The following is an 18370-nucleotide window of genomic DNA, read 5'->3' on the forward strand; positions in this document are numbered from 1 at the left end:
AAAGAAACAACAAAACAACAATTTTAATGGTGGCATTTTAGGCAAACAAAGGACTTTCTGGTATTCAATAAATTACACCATGAAGGTGTTCACCTAATCCAACTATACACATAAAGTCAGTCTCTGTGCTGCTCCATTAAGGGAACTGGAAGGAAAAGTTCCAGTGCATGGTTCACATCAAGTGCAATGCTTAAGACAAGCTATTAGAAAGCCACAGCATGCAGGCTGCAACCCAATTTCAATCTCCTACCCCAGTCCATAGGTTTGAAATTGCTTCTGCTCCATCTACCCACAGAGCTAGTGCTGGGCTCATGCCCTTCCTGCCCGGCAGCCTGTCTTGACTCTGTCCATTTCCTTGCTGTTCTGACATTATTAGGTTTCAGCAGGGATGCAGTCCAGAAGGAAATGGGGAGGGCATCTCTCCTCTGTAACCAATCTGAAGGTGAGCAGCTTCTCTCTTGAGATGTACTGACCTTTTCCAGCTTCACAAATTTGGGTTTGTCTTTATCTGTTCCATCTAGTGAACAATGGATTCAGAGCTGATTACGTTCCTAAGATTACTCTGTAGCAGGAAGGAATACTGTAAGCTGCTGAATCAAGTCCTATTCATGGCCGAGTGATGCAGAAAATCTGGATTCTTAATATGACCTTTCAAAGCAATAAGTGAGGAATTTCTCATGCTTGCAGCAGGCAGCATGTGCATGGTTCTTCAAAGAAGAGATCCACAGAACAAAGTGAAAAGTGGGCCAGCCCTTCCTACCTCTCTCTGCATGGAAATGTGCATTTTATCTGAAATCATCTGAGTTTTCATGTGTCTCTTATTCTGAAACTTTTGAGTTCCTGTCAGTTGCCTTCTATTAATCAACTAAAAAGTTACCCAAGTACATTTTTTAAAAAACCTCTTTGTCCTGTCTCAGAACTTTCTTCTCTTTCCCTGTCCTAGCATTGTCCTTAACTCTTAGCCTTCTTTATTCTCCTACAGCTTCTGAACCTAGATAATCACCATCTCCACAGGGCCGTGGACCGCTCTTGCTAAATCTTTTTACATGTTCTCTTCCATTTTCTCTCTAATCTCACCAAATTGCCTCTCCAAGTTTCATGAGGCACACAATAGTCTTTCTCACATGTGGGAAAAATGAAACCCAGCATAATCAGTGCCACCGGACTGCAGTTCTGTGAGGCTTCAAATTGCCTGTTACCAACCCCTGTGCCAGGAGGGGTTAACCCTTTCAGACTGTCCTTGCCACTCCCTGGCCATTCTCATTCCCTCCTCTGTCCTCCTGCTCTGTCCTCATTTAGCAGTTGCTGACCCTGGCAGAAAATCTCTCTTCCGTGATTCTTTGCTAGACCTCTGTATCTTACCAATGAATTTTAAAACTGAGTTGAAAACATTTTTCTTCCTTTTAGCTTTTAGTCTATTCTCCCATTGTTTTGCCTTTATTTAACTGGAAAGTACTTAACAAACATTGCTGGTATAAAAATCATTATTCACAACAGCTCTGTGATTATCTTATTGACTCTGTTGAAAATATACCACCTCAGTCAAAAGGGCGCCTCATTACAAAGTGCAAGTTAGGGCAAGGACAAAAAGACAGAACACTGTTAAGATGCCCTCAGAAATGCCTGCATATTAAAGCCCGGGGGAAATGATTCAAAGACTGGGTCACAAAAACCAACAAAACCAGAAAACAACTCCATCATCAACCAAAACAACTCCGGAAATGATATGGCATTACTGAAAACAAAAGTGCTTACAATGAGCTATCCATCTTAGCTGCCTTGGGAGTATGCCCATTAAAAGAAAAATCATTTACTAAAGTGCAAGGTAGAAATGTTAAAAAACAAACAAACAAACAAACAAACAAACAAACAAAAAAACAACTTTTAGTGGTAGATAGAGTGTTAGTCCCTGTATCGGTTTGCTACTAGAGTTGCCATAACAAAATACCACAAACTGAGTGGCTTCAATGACAGAAATTTCTTTTCTCATAATTCTGGAGGCTGGAAGCGTGAGATCAAGGTGTGGCAGGGATGGTTCCTTCCAAGGGCTATGAGGGAAGGATGGATTCCTGGATTCTCTCCTTGGCCCCTAGAGGACCATCTTCTCCCTGTGTCCCTTCACATCATCTCTCTATGCATATATCTGTGTCCAAGTTTCCCCTTCTTATGAGTATACCAGTCATAATAGACTAGGGCTACCCTAACTGCCTCATTTTAACTTGTTTACCTCTGTGAAGACCCTATCTCCAAGTAAAGTCTCATTTTTATACGAATTTGGTTGGGGGGGAAACAATTCAGATCATAACCATCCCTATCATTCTTATTCAGGCTGTCTACATCATTTGCAGGGTCCAGGGTGCAATGAAAATACGTGGTTTTGGCTGGACATGGGGAAGTCAAGTCAATGTCCCTTTCCCTCAGGCCCACAGGAGATTGCAACCTCTGAGCTATAACGTGCTTAGAATACAGTACCTGGATTGAGGATATGTGAGAGGTTCCCACTCAGCCCTCGCAGAACCCACAGAAGTGATATCAGTCCAGTGGTGACAAATACTGCCTTGCACTGCCCCGAAATGCTACAAGGCATCCACTCCCAGGGCCCAGGCCTCCAGTCCCCCAACTTCAATGCAACCTGGTTGCCACTGTGTGCAGCAGGCAGCATCAATTGTGGGGCAGGAGTTGGGAGGAGGCAGCTGAGAACCCATCCTGGGAGGTAGACAGGGGACACCAGGCAGAATTGAACAGAGGCTCCAAACCTCTGGCTCGAGTTCCATTGTTCCATTGGACATCACGCGCAGCACACAAATTCAAAGATAGAAATGATTATGAATCCCAAGACCCCAAACCATGGAGCTTTAAACCCTAAGTGGAAGGAAGGCCCTTCTGAGTATAGGGCCCTGTGCAACTGCACTGGTTACATCCCCATGAAGCTCTCCTTGTTTGCATTTGAACAAGATTAACATTATGTAAAAAAGACCTTGGCAAACTACCGAGCACTTCTTTCAGGGCAGAACTGCTTAAAACCAGAAGAGTATCTGCCTTGGTTTTCCCATCTGCACAATGGGTTTAATAGTAATGCTGGGGCTGGGTGTGTAGTTCACACCTGTAATCCCAGCACTTTGGGAGGCCGGGGCTGGAGGACAGCTAGAGACCAGGAGTTTGAGACCAGCCTGGGCAACATAGCAAGACCCCTTCTTTACAAAAAGTTTAAATTTTATAATAAAAAGAAAAAAATAATAGTGCTGGCCTCACAAGGCCTTGATAGGGATTATCTCAGTCATGATGATCACTTTATAAATATTAATAAAAATAAAAGCCAATCTTAACTTTGAATATGAATGGTGCCAAAGAGCAGCAAAATGAAAAAATGTGTATACTTAAATAATTACTTTGAGTTTCCTGTTTATATTTTCATAATTGAAAAGTTCTCAAGAGCAGAATACCAAAAGCTAGAAGTGGTAACACTATTTTATTTCCATATTTCTTTGGAACTGTAGTTGTCTAAAAAGTATCATAAATTAAAAAGCCAAGTGGCTATGACTTTTCTGTCTTGTTTAGCTCTGTGTCACAGAACCCAAGTTACAGATATTCTAATCATAATTTTCTAATTTTCTTGAGTGGCTTTATAAAATGTTTTTCCCTAAATGACTTAATATAGTGTTTATATGGTGTTCTTTTGTTTATTTTATGAACAATAATATTTCTTTTTGCTTTGATCAATTCAAAATATAATTTATGCTCCTAGCTATGTGTTGGAACATCTCCAAAAGGCTCTCAAGGATAATTTCTAAAAAAAAAAATGGAGGAAAGGGTTTATAAATATCTTAAATCTATTACTTTGATAGATTACATGAGGATTTGCAGCATTAGGATTGAGTTCAGAAGAGGCAACACAAGGGGACCGTTTCTTCAGAAAACTTGATATAAATAAGCAGATTGTTAGGTCAAAGAAGGGGAGCTGCAGGGACAACTAAGCTATCTGTGTGGCCCCATCTTTCCTGTGATGGGCTTGGAACCTGCATTGTGTGGCATCAGTTACTGTGACAACCAACAATAGGAAAAGAGTTAGAGGCTTAACAAGAAAGAGTAAATAGGACCAGGAAAACTGGACATCTATGCTGACTCACAAAGGCTTGCCAGGAAAGGAGCCAGGCAGAGAAGGTAGGATGAGAAAAGTATGAAGGGGAAGAAATGCGAGGGATGACAAACAGAAATGGGAGAAATGGAGTCAAGAAGGCTGGCATGATTCAGGGCCAGGAAGGGCAGCTAAACCACTATCCGATCACGCTTTTACTGAAATTCCGTTTCCAGATTAGTAGAATGGCTCATTGCCTAGGGACATCAGAATTGCCTAGAACAATACATAAATCAGTAGCTTTGCACATTTCTGCTTTAGGAAAATATCACTCCCACATGTGGAAGGAGGGGTTTGGAAAAGGAGGAGTTGCAGAGAACAAGAGGCTGGCCTCCTATTCTTCCTGCTGTGAAACCAAATCGCATGCTTCTGTCATGCAGCAGGATACAGAATGAACCATACCATGGGGTCACAAGGCTATTCAGGGATCCTTTGCATTAGTGCAGAGTGCTTGGTTCGAATCCCCATGCTGCAAGCTCCTGTGGGCACAAGTTACTTAACCCTTCTTCATCTGTAAAAGAAGGGTATGTATTAATGTTGCCTACCTGTTTTGGTGAGGAGACAATGTGTCGATGTAAATAAAACAACAAAGAGTAACGACTCCCCAGCTGTTAGAAAATACTAGAAGCAGTAGAGGGGCATTTTTACCTTTGTATTAGAAACAGAGGCTATGCAGGAAATCTCAGGGCTACAGCTTCTCCCCACTGCCGCCTCCAGGTAGTGGCTCTCATCGCCCTCTTTCAGAAGGTGGCAGCTACCCCCCTTCCTCGCCACTGGGGCCCTCTGCCCTGAACCACTCTTCCCCCCATTCACCATGGCTTTGATACCAGCAGACTCCCCGCTATTCTCCACACCCCAAAGCCACTTTAGCTTCCATACAGATGACCCAACACTCTGACTCGATGCTTTCCCCACTGCAGGTTGTGGCCCATTTATGGTCTTGAAATCAACTGAATGTGTTATGACCAGCGAGACAAAATGAAACAGAATGGAACAGGGGGAAATGTAGCAGCATGTCATATTAGGTAAGGGTATTTTTTAAAAAATGAAACATTGTTTCAGTTATACATATGTAGACCTATATGCTGTGGGTTGTGATGTAAAATGTATTTCTTATTGTGGCTTGCTGACAAAAGAGTCCCAAACTCTACTCGACTTTAGCTTTGCTCTGGACATTGGGCTCCCTGACCTCCTCTGCTGTGAGGACCTTCTTTTGCCTCTTCTTCACTTTGGTGACCACTCCCACAAACACAGCTTGGATCTGGTCACTACCAAGAATAGGTCCATCTCCAAAACTTGGATTTTGCACTCTATAACCACTACCTCTCCTATTCTGCAATCTTCCCTCATCTAACTTTCACTAACTGTTTTCTTTTGTTGTTGTTTTAAAATATATATTTTCCTCTTTTTAAACCCTGTTTCTTGAACCCAAACTTTCTGCTCCTCAATCTTCCTATTGGGACTGACTTAGCTCAGCTTTAACTATCCAGACGGTTTCTTTGCTGCCCTCCAGAATTACCCTCTTCAAGGTGACAGGAGACCCTCTTCAAGTCCCAGACTGAACATGGCACTTCTAAACTTAAACATGCAATCTGGTTCCCCTTTGTGCAAACCCACAGGGCCCTTCTCAGCAGTACCCAATTCACTCAGCCAGACTTTTTCCAGAAGCAGGGTGCCTCCAACCAAACTCTTCCTCATCTCTCTCATGCTTCCAACTATAGACATGTCACTGCTTCTTGTTTTGCCTGGGACCCTACTCTGGTGGTCTATACCATCCACAGCCCTGGATGAAGCAGCATCCATCCCTGTGTCCACCTCCTGCCTCTACCATGGCCAATTAGCCAGGGGAAGGCCTTCGACTTGAGGGCAGAGCACAGGAACTGGCTAGCATGCTGTGAAGAATGTAACCAGACCCCTCTCCTAGGAAATTAAGGGACTCTTTCCAGGAAGCTAAGGGAGCTACAGAGGAAAGTCCTGCTAGTCAAAGCCAAAGAAACAGTCAACAGAAAGAACAACCAAGCAGGAACCACCATAGAGCCCCAGAGACAGAGAGAAACAGATAAAGTAATGCTTCATGTCAGTGGCCAGTGCCTGTTTCCCAGGAGGCCTGGCTGCCCTGAAGAACCTGTCCTGGGTCCCCCTTGAGATCCTGGGACCATTACAACCAACTCCACGTTTGCCTGAGTGACCTTCAGTGGGCCTCTTTCCTTGAATCCAAAAGAGCTCAGAAGGGAACTTTCAGCTCACTGAACTTTTACTGTTGCCTGACACGTGATCCTGTGCCTTTGCACATGAAATACATGTTCCCAGGAATGCTCAGTCTCCTTTTTCCTATATGGTAACTGCCCACTTATCCTTTAGGAAAACAAATGTCTTTTTATGAGCCTCCAGCTCCCCAGGCCAGTGCCTCCTCTGCATGCCTTCAGCACTTTGCTCATCCCTGGTTATCATAAGACCTCTCTCACTGTTTTGTAATTGTTTATGTTTCTGTATCTGTCCCTGGACTCTCAGCCTCTTGGGGCCAGTGTCACATCCTACTCATGTTTTTACCTCCCCAATCTGGAGGTGGGTAGCAGATTCTGTTGGTTTCCTTCTCACACCCTCTAACCTGGAGCTCACTCACCTGCAGACAGTCCTCGTGCACTCCCACTGACTTTCTGTGGCTCTCTGCCTGGAAGAGACCAGGAGCACCAGGGGGTGAATGCCCCAGGAGTGACCTTAGTCAATAAGAGGCGGGAGTTGGTGGATAAATACTTCAGCTTCCTGCCCGTTGGTGGGTCCACTGAGTTCTATACAGTTCCTCAAAGGGTCCTTTGTGAAACTGAGCCCCAGTGGCCTATGGTGGCTTTCTTCCCTCTCTGGTCTCATGTCCTCACTCCCTTACCATGCTTTCTAGAATCACCTCCAAAAAAAAAAAAAACTACTTGCACCCTAAGGAAAACATGTCTCAGGAATTGCTTTTGGATGAACCCAACTAAAACCGGTAGATAAAGCACATATTGCCTGACAGATAATGAACAACTGAGGCCATCAGCCCCTACCCCTCTTTCCGTCGGCGCAGCATGTCGAGAGACACCCCGTACACCCAACCCTGTTTCACTTTCTTCTCCCCAGATAGGACCTGATGGCAAGCACACTGACCACACACTCATCTGCACCCTCACCTCCTTTGATCACTGGTCATTTAGAAGAGCCTCCCCTGAGTGGCCCCAGGCACTGACACAGACTTAGGTTCTTTCCACTCCTGCTCTGGGAAGCTGAGCACTACAGAAGGAAACTCTCCTACGATATATTAGTGGGGGACCATTTCACATTCATCATTTTTCAACCCTCAACAAAGCTTCAAAACCCTTTTACTTGCCCCCTGATCATTTCCTTTAGCAATGACTATGCCCAGTTTTCACCAGGATGCTCCACCCCCTTCTTCTTTCTCCCCCCTGTCCACTTTGTATCTGGAGTACTTGAGTGAGTGAAGTTAGTGTGTCTTAGCACTTGCTAGAAGAAGGGCTCAGATTCTGATCAGGGAAAACAAACTAAAATCAGGCTCCTTGGAATAACCAGCTAGAGCAAAGGTCCCCCACCTTTTCTGCCCCAGGCACTGGTTTCACAGAAGACAAATTTTCCACAGGCCAATGGGATGGTGGGGTGGGGGATGGTTTTGGGATGACTCAAGTGCATTACATTTATTGTGCACTTTACTTCTATTATTATTACATTGTAATATATAATGAAGTAATTATACAGCTCACCATAATGTAGAATCAGTGGGAGCCCTGAGTCTGTTTTCCTGCAACTAGACGGTCCCATCTGGGGTGATGGGAGACAGTGACAGATCATCAGGCATTAGATTATCATAAGGAGCTCGCAACCTAGATCTCTCACGTGCACAGTTCACAATAGGGTTTATGCTCCTTTGAGAATCTAATGCCACCACTGGTCTGACAGGAGGTGGAGCTCAGACAGTAATGTGAGGGAAGGGGAGCAGCTGTAAATACAGATGAAGCCTCTTTTGTTCACTGTTGCTCACCTTCTGTTGTGTGGCCCAGTTCCTAACAGGCCACAAACTGGTAGGTGGTCTGGAGGTTGGGGATGCCTGAACTAGAGGTAGGAGGAGATGAGTTTCAGACCTGCCAAGTACAGTGCTGTGCACCGTAGTAAGTAATTGTTATGGGGCTGTCAACCTGTCAAAATGTCTGGATTGGCCAGAGGAAGAGGGTGCCATGGTGAGAGAGCAGCAAAAGGACAACACTTAGATGTGTACTATTACTAGCTCCATTTTACAGATGAGGAAAGTGAGCTACTAACTGGCAAAATACCTGTCCAGGGTCACACGGATGGTAAATGGCATAGTCAGGATTTGAACTCAGATCGTCTAGCTCTGAAGCCCGAGAACTTAACTACTATATAATACTGTATCTACTGACTTTTGAATACAGAATTGTATTAGTCCATTTTCACACTGCTGAAAAAGACATACCCAAGACTGGGAAGAAAAAGAGGTTTAGTTGGACTCACAGTTCAACATGGCTGGGGAGTCCTCAGAATCATGGTGGGAGGCGAAAGACACTTCTTACATGGCAGCGGCAAGAGAAAGATAAGGAAGAAGCAAAAGCAGAAACCCCTAATAAACCCATCAGAGGTTGTGAGACTTATTCACTATCACGAGAATAGCATGGGAAAGATTGGCTCCCATAATTCAATTACCTCCCCACAACATGTGGGAATTCTGGGAGATACAATTCAAGTTGAGATTTGGGTGGGGGCATAGCCAAACCATATCAAGAATTATTGATAAATCATCGGAAAATCATCACAGTACAATCCATCATCTGCCTCCCAAGGCTGGCATGCTTGTAATACATATCAGATCTACAAATAATACATATCAAACAATTCAGATTAAAAATGCTGTATGTATAATCTGCTGTGCATTATTACATAGCCATTATTAGTGGATTGGAAATGAAAATGAGTGTGCATTTTTCTCTCAGTTGCTCTGTGGATGTCAATCGTGGCTAAAGTGAGTCAATGTGGTACAGTGAACACAGCGGTAAACTGAGGCACCCCAAAGCATGGCTAACTACATGGTAGCCATACCTCAACTTCCACATCTGAAGAATAGAGGGCTAGAGTAGACAATGTCTCAGGTTCTTTTCAATGTTAAGATTTTGTTTTTCCATTTTGTATTGACAGTAAAAACTTGACTTCAAACCTGTCCAGCTTACACTTGAAATTCTACTCATGCAGGTGACTAGAGTCAGGGAGGGAGCCTGTGCGAGGAATGGTACATAACCTCCGTGCTCCTTGGAAAATCAGCAGCAGCATTTTCATATCTGAAGAATCTCTATGCCAACTATGTCAACCTTTTCAGATGTGCAAATTGCACCTAGTAGGTACAAGGGCTAGCAGATGGCTCTAATTTCAGAGTGCCCTTGACTACTAAAAAGAAGGCACTGACGAGAATTTGTCTCAGGCCAGTATTTGGTTCTGCTACATATAGAAGGGATTAGCCCTTCACTCGGAGGATCACCAGCACATACTCTCTGTGTGGCCCAGTCCAACTTCTGTCCTGTGGGCTGCTGCCCTGTTCTACCACCTAGTCCAGGCAAAACCCACATTTTAAAATGCAAAGGAATAACCACTGCATGGTAAACTTAGTGGGAAGGAATCATACATACTACAGGATCAGATGTGCATCCACAGGAGCAATTTTCTGAATTGACCAAGAAGGTAAGAGCATCTCTGACTTTGGTCACTTTAGAATAAGAATGGTCTTGTTCTACCTGCCCCTGATTAAGCCTCCAGGGAGCTTAGGAAACACAGTCTAGAAAAGACTACCTCAAAAATGTAGACATATTCTACTGTGGAGGAAAAAATGTGAACGCAGATATTGATCACATCTTGTGTTACCCCTTCTCTCCAAACTTATCTCCAAAGGCAGAGAGGATGGAGGCTGTCTGGAGGCTCCTCCTGGCATATTTAACTCCCTCCTGTCCCCCTCCTACTTGCATATATGGACTTCTGCACTTAGGCGCAGGCTTCTCTGCCTGAGGTGGCCCATTCTCAAATGCGGGCCCCTGCAGGCCAGAAATCTCTCCTCCCTCTCTTTACACAACCTTCTGAGTCTCATGTGTAGTAGGTGCTCAATAAGTGTTTGCTGAATTGAACCCCGTTTTTCCACTGAGAGAGACTAAGGCATAAAGGCTTCAGATCACGCAGTTCATGGGGCCACTGGGGCTTCTCTCCCTCACCTGGCCTGATGTTTTCAGGCGGGGTGCGGTGGGTCAGGCCTGTAATCCCAGAACTTTGGGAGGCCGAGGTGGGCGGATCACTTGGGCCCAGGAGTTCGAGACCAGCCTGGGCAACATGGTGAAACTCCGTCTCCACCAAAAATAAAAAAATTTTGCTGGGCGTGCGGGCGCACACCTGTGGTCCCAGCTACTCGGGAGGCTGAGGTGGGAGGATCGCTTGACGCCGGGAGGCGGAGGCTGCAGTGAGCCAAGATCCCGCCATTACACTACAGCCTGGGCGACAGAGCAAGACCCTGTCTCAAAAAACAAACAAACAAAAAAAGTTTTCCTTAAGGAAGGGATGGACTGGGGAGGCCTGGCTTGGGGGTCACTCTCCAGGTGGCGACGCAGACCCTGAGCGCTTGCTTTGCAAGGGGACGAACTGAGCCATCTTTTTGCTATCATTTATCTGTCCCAAATAAGCAGCTCTCAGAAAGTTTCCGTTTTGAAACTTCTCCGACACTCCTATCCCGGGCTGGCTCCGGGCGCCAGAGCCGAGAGGAGTTACCTGCGAGACCAAGCCCCCCCGCCCCCGCCGCCCGACCCCCGCAGGAGCCAGGAGGGTGCCGGGCCGCGCGAGTGGGGTGCTGGGCCTAGACAAGAGGCTGCAGGACACCACCCGCTCCCCCCATGCTCAGGACTGCTGACACACGAACCCCTACAAACGCGGCCGCCCTTGCCCGCCAGCTTGGCCCCTAGCTTCGCCCCTTCTTCCTCTCCTTCGACCACCCCGACCCCCCTCCCCAACGTACCGATCCAGTCCCCGACCCTGGGAGACTCACCCTGCCACTCCAGGAGCCGCTCGGGGGTAAGCGCCGCCGCCACACCCTCGGCGCAGCCCCGCGGCGCCCCCAGCAGCAGCAGCAGCAGCAGCAGCAGCAGCAGCGACGGCGACAGCAGCATCGCTAACCACTGGGCTCGCCGGGAGCCCCTTGTCCCGGGAGCCCGGAGCCGCGTCCCAAGCACCCGGCCCCGCCGCGCGGAAGCGGATCCGTAGCCTCCTCCGCGCCCCACCCCTCCGGGGGCCTTGCCAGCCCGGAGCCCTGGAGACCCACTCCGCCACCGCTGTCTCCACAGTGAACCGACACTCGGGGCTCTGGGCTGGGATGCGGGAAAGTCGCAGAGGTTTTCCTCGCCCCACCCACTGCGGCTTGGGGAAGGAGGAGGAGGAGGGGTGGGCCATCCGCCCATCCCAGAAATTCCTGCCTTTGGGGTGGGGACAGGCGGAGTGAGGCTGCTCGGGTCACACTCTCCGCTCCTCCAGCTTGCAGCCCTGCTCTCTCCTTTCTGGGGGAGGCCGAAGAGGAGTTGTGGGTGAGCGATTTGAGAATCTCCGGGACAAGGAGCCTGACATCCGGGTTTGCAAACCACCTGGATTCTGGTAAACACCGCGGATTTGCAGCGGGCAGCCTAGAGTGAACCCAGCTGCTCCGCGACGCAGGCGCTTTGGGAGGGCCCTGGACTCCTTTGACTTGTGGAGCACTGGAGACACCTGAGGGGCCACGCCGTGGTCTCCACCTTCCTTGCCCCAGAGTAACCCGAAGATTCTTCTATTCAGCTCCTTCGGTTTTGAAATAACCTCCTCTTTCCAACTCCTTTGATCCCCCAAGCCCCGCAAAGTAGCCGGGGTCCCTATTATCCCATTTTTACAGCTGAGAAACCCTGCCCAGAAAGTCGAAGTGCTTTGCTCTAGGTTACTTCCTAATCCAGCAAAAGTTACTCTCTAGCAAGTAGGACAGCCCTGGCTAGAATGTAGTCATTCTAACTGTCCTCCTTCAAATAACCAGCAGAACACTGGAAGCGTTTAATATTCTGAGAACAGGCTCATATAAGACCTTTCCTCAGCGGGACCTTGACATTAGTCATTAAAACATAAGACAGGGGGAGGGGAGGGGCAGAAAGCAGAGCCTGGAAGGAAATGTCTAGCAGGGAGCAAGATTGAAGGTCAGAGCCAAATGGGGAAGAAGGGAAAGTGGTCGCCTTGGCCACGGCCTTAACAAAAGGTGCTCAGTCCTGCAGGAACCTCAGAGAGCCTCAGAACTGTCTGTCGAGGACAAAAGGGGCAAGCGTTTATCCATGGACTTTATCCTTCCCTGTTGGTAAGGGAGATCCTAGGGTTATTAACTCCTCTGCACTGTTCTACAGCAGTGGTGAGTTTCAGGCATGGTCCCATACCTTGTCTCTTAGAAGCCCTGGGTGCATAGCATGGCAAAAGGTGAGGCGCTGTCAGGTTGTTTCTCAGAGGGTTGGGGGTGGGGGACAGCTGGGGGAAACAGGCTGCAGAGGGGGCTGGAATAAGAGGTGGGTTGAGAGGATGTGAGAGGTTCCAATGTGTGTAGAGTCTATAACATATCATTACATGTAGAATTCAGCATCCCTGCTTGAAAACATGCAGAAAAGAGATGCTTTAAGCCTAGTAGATTACACAGACTTCAGCCACAAACTATGTATCCGTCTCTCCTATGGCCTCAGAACTACATTGCTATGGGAATATCCCCGTAGTATTATGATAGAAGATTTGGCCCTGCCCGAGCAGGCTGGCATGTATTGCAGCAGGCAAGTGCAATGCACATGACATAATTAGGTCATAAAACAGGACACTGATGCTAATCTCTGGTGAGGTCCAGGGCAGTGAGAGTAAAGGGGAGAGAGACTAGGCTGGAGTGAGCATAGAGGCCTAACTATGTTCAGATAGTATGGTGGGTATTGGGAGGAAGAGGCTGTTCTAGGATGGGAAGAAATTGTGAAAAAAAAAATTATACAAAGGTTGGAGTGAGAACGGCTTGTATGGGAGAGAGTGAGGCATGCCTGGCTGAAATAAAGGCAACCACTGGGGCACCCTGACGAATGAGGACAGTTGCTGGGACATTGGGCTACCTCTCACTGGCTGTGGACCAGGGTGAGTTATTCACGTGCTATGGTCCTGTTTTAGTCTCTGTATAATGAGGGGGGAAAAAGCCTCCCTTGACCCATAGCAGATGCTATTCTGAAGTAGCAGAGCTAGGTCTGTGAGTAGGATAAGAAGGGAGAAACAAACCTTATTTCATCTTCAGAGCAATTAGTATAATGAAGAGAGGTGATGACAGCTTCCTGGCCTACCAACCCCGTATTTTCTATTCAACCATTAGAACGCTCAGAAAAGAGCTACTTTTTCTTTTTTTTAAAAAAATCTCTTCCTGAAACACTGCAGCTTTGAAATGGAAATCTGTGGTAAAGGGCTTTTTAACCTTCAAGAAAATGACCACCACCCATATCCTGGGCTCACGTGTGTTTCAGGTTCATGAGGCAGTGTAGGGTCATGGTTAAATGAGGCAGCTCTGCCACTTACCAGCACACCACTTAGTTTGCCCCAGCCTCAGTTTCCTTCTGTGTAAAATGGAGATAATAATGTTTGCTTCATTGTGTGGTTGCATTAAATGAGCTAATGTATGCAGAGTGCTAGCACAGTGCTAACACACTGTAAAGTTCACCTCTGGGAGCTGTGGGTGTGTGGGGAGGGAGTGAGGAGCAGAGAGCAAGAGCAAAGGAGAGCTCAGAAGCCATGCTACAGAGCACTGTGCTAGTGGTAATTATGGCTCTGGACTTCAGCTGGGGAACACAGCAGGGAGGGCTCAGTGCCTGCTGGCCTTTGTACAGCTTCCCATTGCTTCCCTTCTCCTTTGGAGTTGGAATTCATTATTTATATCTCTCACCTGAATGTGAGTTCCAGGGCAGCACACTTCCTGGCACTTAGTCATCTCTCAGTCTCTGCTGAATGAGCGAAGGAATGAGGGAGGAAAAGAAAGAGGTTGAAAGAAATGAAGTCAGTCTTCAGTTAACGTCATCTATAGGTTCTTAGAGACTATGATTTTAAGCAAAATGGCATATAATGAAACCAATTTTCTTTTTCTCATCAATGTCATAATGAAATCACAGTGAAGGAAATAATGTTATTTGAGGACCTGCTGTATGTCATTTCACATAAAATTGCAGTTTCCAAGAACCTGTCCGTGGTGTTAAGTGAAGACTTACTGTACAGTGTGTGGAGTGATTTGAAACTTGAGAAAAATATTAAAACTTTGAATGGTATTGACAGTAAAGAAAATGGGATTTAAAACTCAATGTATAGGTTGCGGTTTGTCAAAATTAACAAAACTTTCTGAGCACTGTATGAATCAGGGTATCAGCAAGAAAGGGTGAGGTCCTGGTTTGTTGAATGTTTACCCAAGGGACTGTGAACCCCCAAAATTTGAGATGGGCCTCAGTTAATTTAGAAGGTTTATTTTGCCAAGGTTGAGGACACACACCCGTGACACAGCCTCAGGAGGTCCTGATGACCTGTGCCCAAGGTGTTCAGAGCACAGTTTGGTTTTATACATTTTAGGGAGACATGAGACATCAATCAATGTATGTATGATGAACATTGGTTTGGTCTGGAAAGGCGGGACAACTTGAAGTGGAGAGCGGGGCTTCCAGGTCATAGGTAGATAAGTGACAAGTGGTTGCATTCTTTCAAGTTTCTGATTAGCCTCTCCAAAGCAGGCAATCAGATATGCGTTTATCTTGGTGAGAAGACTTTGAATAGAATGGGAGGCAGGTTTGCTATAAGCAGTTCCCAGTTTGACTTTTCCCTTTAGCTTAATGATTTGGGGGGCCCAAGATATTTTTCTTTCGCATTTCCCCCCTTTTCTTTTGAAAAATCTTTTGAAGGCCGAGCATGGTGGCTCACACCTGTAATCACAGCATTAAGGGAGCCTGAGGCACGTGAATCACCTGAGGTCAGGAGTTCAAGACCAACCTAGCTAACATGGTGAAACCTCGTCTCTACTAAAGATACAAAAATTAGCTGGGTGTGGTGGTGCACGCCTGTAATCCTAGCTACTCAGGAGGCCGAGGCAAGAGAATCGCTTGAACCTGAGAGGCAGAGATTGCAGTGAGCTGAGATCATGCCACTGCACTCCAGCCTGCATGATAGGTGCATTCTCTGTCTCAAAAAAAAATCGTTTGGAGCAAATTAGTCTCTGGTTCCAGGTTTAGTCTTTTATCTGATATCTCATGGCTAGGATGATTTATTCCTAGACAGGTAGGTCCTGAGTTATTAGGAAAGCTCATTTTTAGAAGGTTGTGAAGTCTCATGTCCTATGAAGAGAAAATAGGGGGAGGAAGGGAGAACAACAACAATAAACAAAAGAAACATTTTGGAAAATCAATGTAGACCACATTACTCTGAAGTCCATACATCCGTAGGCAGGTATGAAAGTGGCTTATGTATGTAAATAGGTTGCTGTTATTTTCTTCTGAAGTTCAAGTTGTCTAGTTTCAGTTTGCAGAGCTTTACAAAAGCACAGCTTTGTTTTCAGTGACTCCAAATTAGGAAAAATGGGGGGAAAAGGAAAAAAAATTAAAAACATTATTTTGAAAACTTATAGCCAAAAAAAATTAGAATTCAGTCCAAACTGTAGAAAATAATAAAACTGAAAAACATCAGACAAGACTAGAATCTAACAACAGGTGTACTACAGTTTTTGAAACATACTTTTTCTCTCTCCAGTTTCCCTTTTTTTTTTTTTTTTGAGACGGAGTCTCGCTCTGTCGCCCAGGCTGGAGTGCAGTGGCGCGATCTCGGCTCACTGCAAGCTCCGCCTCCCGGGTTCACGCCATTCTCCTGCCTCAGCCTCCCGAGTAGCTGGGACTACAGGCGCCCGCTACCACGCCCGGCTAATTTTTTGTATTTTTAGTAGAGACGGGGTTTCACCGTGTTAGCCAGGATGGTCTCGATCTCCTGACCTCGTGATCCGCCCGCCTCGGCCTCCCAAAGTGCTGGGATTACAGGCGTGAGCCACCGCGCCCGGCCCAGTTTCCCATTTTTAAAGACAAATCATGGTAGGACTGATTTGCTTTATTATACTTGTCCTAATTATTTGCATACTGTGCAGCAAGAATAATTATTTTTTTACATAGGCTTTTAAATTGTCTTTGGTGGGACTTTATTCCATAGAAGGAATCTCAGATAAGACTTTTTTAAAGCCGAGCCCAGCCGTGAATTTGTGCCACCTAATACCTATGAGTTGGGTGATCCTTTCCTCTTGAGGTTCCAAGATAAACTTGGAGCTCCCGGGCCTGTCAGAAAGTAACATTCTTTACTTACCACAGGTCAGGAACCCGGTACAGGGAAGGTATGAGACCAGTTTCCCCAAGGGCTTTTATTGACTCCGTAAGTCAAGTTTGATTCCTTAAAGGAAAGCACACCATTAAAGCCTTGGTAAAATAACCAATGTCTCCAATTGCGTCCTGTTGCAAAATGAAAACAGATTCTTATTGCAGTTATGCAAATAACTGTATTGCCATAAGTTAAGAATACTCACAGATAGTTTCCAAATTCTGGAGAAATCAGGTAGAGGGAAACAGATATGCTCCAAATTGTGTTCATAGGAGTATACTAAATTGTTAAAGCTGTCAATAGCTCAAAAGAAAAGTTTCCTTGACTCTGAAAAAAGCAGAACAAAGGATCAGCAACATTTAAAGCAAAAATCAAAAAGATTAGTCTTCTATCAGTTCAGTTTACATAGTTAACTCCTGTTCTGCTTGATTTTCATGAACATTTCAGCTCTCCATGAGAGTCCTGAAAGTTTTTCCTCTATTCTAATGTCACAATCTCCAAAGTTATCAGAAACCGGCATTTAAGAACACCTGTTAGACTTTTATAGCAGATTATAAAACCACCTCCTAAAGAGGACCAAAACAAGACAACAATTGTCTGTGGATGACAAAAAATTTTAGGGCAGCCATGGTCAAAGACACAATTGACAAGGAAATTTGTTACATCTGTGGCACACAATAATTTAACATAACAATTATAAGTATTACTGATAATGTACAGTAAGTCATATCAGAATTATAGGAGTTCCCATGATTTTGGAACAGATACCATATATTTATATAAATACAGCCTAAAGAAAACCAAACACCATTTCATCTTTGACAGTGTTTCCTGTATAATATTTATACCAGACAAACCAAACTATGTCATCTTTGAACTTTAAGGAACTTAATATCTTAAAGGATTGATTAGGTTAGAAAAAGACATAATTTATAATTTGATTTTGGAAAGTTCATCAAATATCAAAGGTTTAAAGCTCTTGATATCACAAAATAAGATCATTCATTTAACCAAAGTGATAACTCAAGGATTTAAAATGGCAAAAACCTTCATTCTTTGAGAAAGGAGACTTGACGTTCCAAACAATAAGCTCTAATAAAAACAGCATGAAGCCAATTAAATTTGTTTTTTGAAATTTTATAAATGATCTATAAAATTTTAATCTTGACCATAAGATACAACTTCCATAAGCCTTTTATAACCTTTATTGAGGAGTCAGTTAATGCTTCAAGAAAACCTTGTTAATTTGACACAGGGGCCAATATGCTAGTCTTGCATCACTGTGCCTTTAACATTAATGATTACTTTTTAGAGAAACTGAACTTATTTTATCTTTCAAAATCAGCCCTTAGAATCTCACATGCCCACCTTTTCCATGATAGTTCCTGGGCCTTGAGTTGAAATAGCTTTAATTTCTGGCCCTGTGTCTTAGGAATGCAGTTTATTTTGATTGGCATCTCCTACAGGGCCTGAAAATGGGGCTTTAACTGCTGTCAGTGTTTAAAATGTAGTAGGAGTTGTTGTCCTTTTTAGACCCAGGGGTCAAAGCCCTGTAACTCAGTGTCACAAGTATGTTAAAAGTGCATACGGAGAGATGAAAGATAGATGGATGTAATAACCTTAATTAAAAAATTTTAATCTCAGTTTTTTTTCCTAAGCAACCCAAAACTTAAATAATAATATGACAACTTGATCATATAAAAGTTTTTGGTTTTTAAAAAAATAAATCCTCGGGGAGGGGCGGCCGGGCCGGGCCGGGGGCGGCGGGGGGCGGCTGGGACGCGCGGGGGGCCCGGGCTTTGTGCT

The 18370-nt window shown here is 45.2% G+C and overlaps 1 protein-coding gene across 10 annotated transcripts in view; it reads right to left on the reverse strand.

The window, feature by feature from the left end:
- The window catches only part of PLA2R1 (phospholipase A2 receptor 1), a 139639-nt gene extending 127853 nt beyond the window's left edge, over positions 1–11786 (reverse strand). For all 10 annotated transcript variants that reach the window (XR_008546609.1, XR_008546608.1, XR_008546607.1 and 7 more), the window contains exon 1: positions 11208–11786. Coding sequence is in view for 7 of the 10 variants with exons in the window: in XM_054679060.2 (XP_054535035.1) it covers positions 11208–11616 (409 nt within the window). In the remaining 3 variants the exon portion in view is untranslated. The remainder of the gene's footprint in view (positions 1–11207) is intronic.
- Between the last annotated feature and the right edge of the window lie 6584 nt (positions 11787–18370).

This window comes from Pan troglodytes, chromosome 13, assembly GCF_028858775.2.
Source record: "Pan troglodytes isolate AG18354 chromosome 13, NHGRI_mPanTro3-v2.0_pri, whole genome shotgun sequence".
Taxonomy (NCBI): Eukaryota; Metazoa; Chordata; class Mammalia; order Primates; family Hominidae; genus Pan; species Pan troglodytes.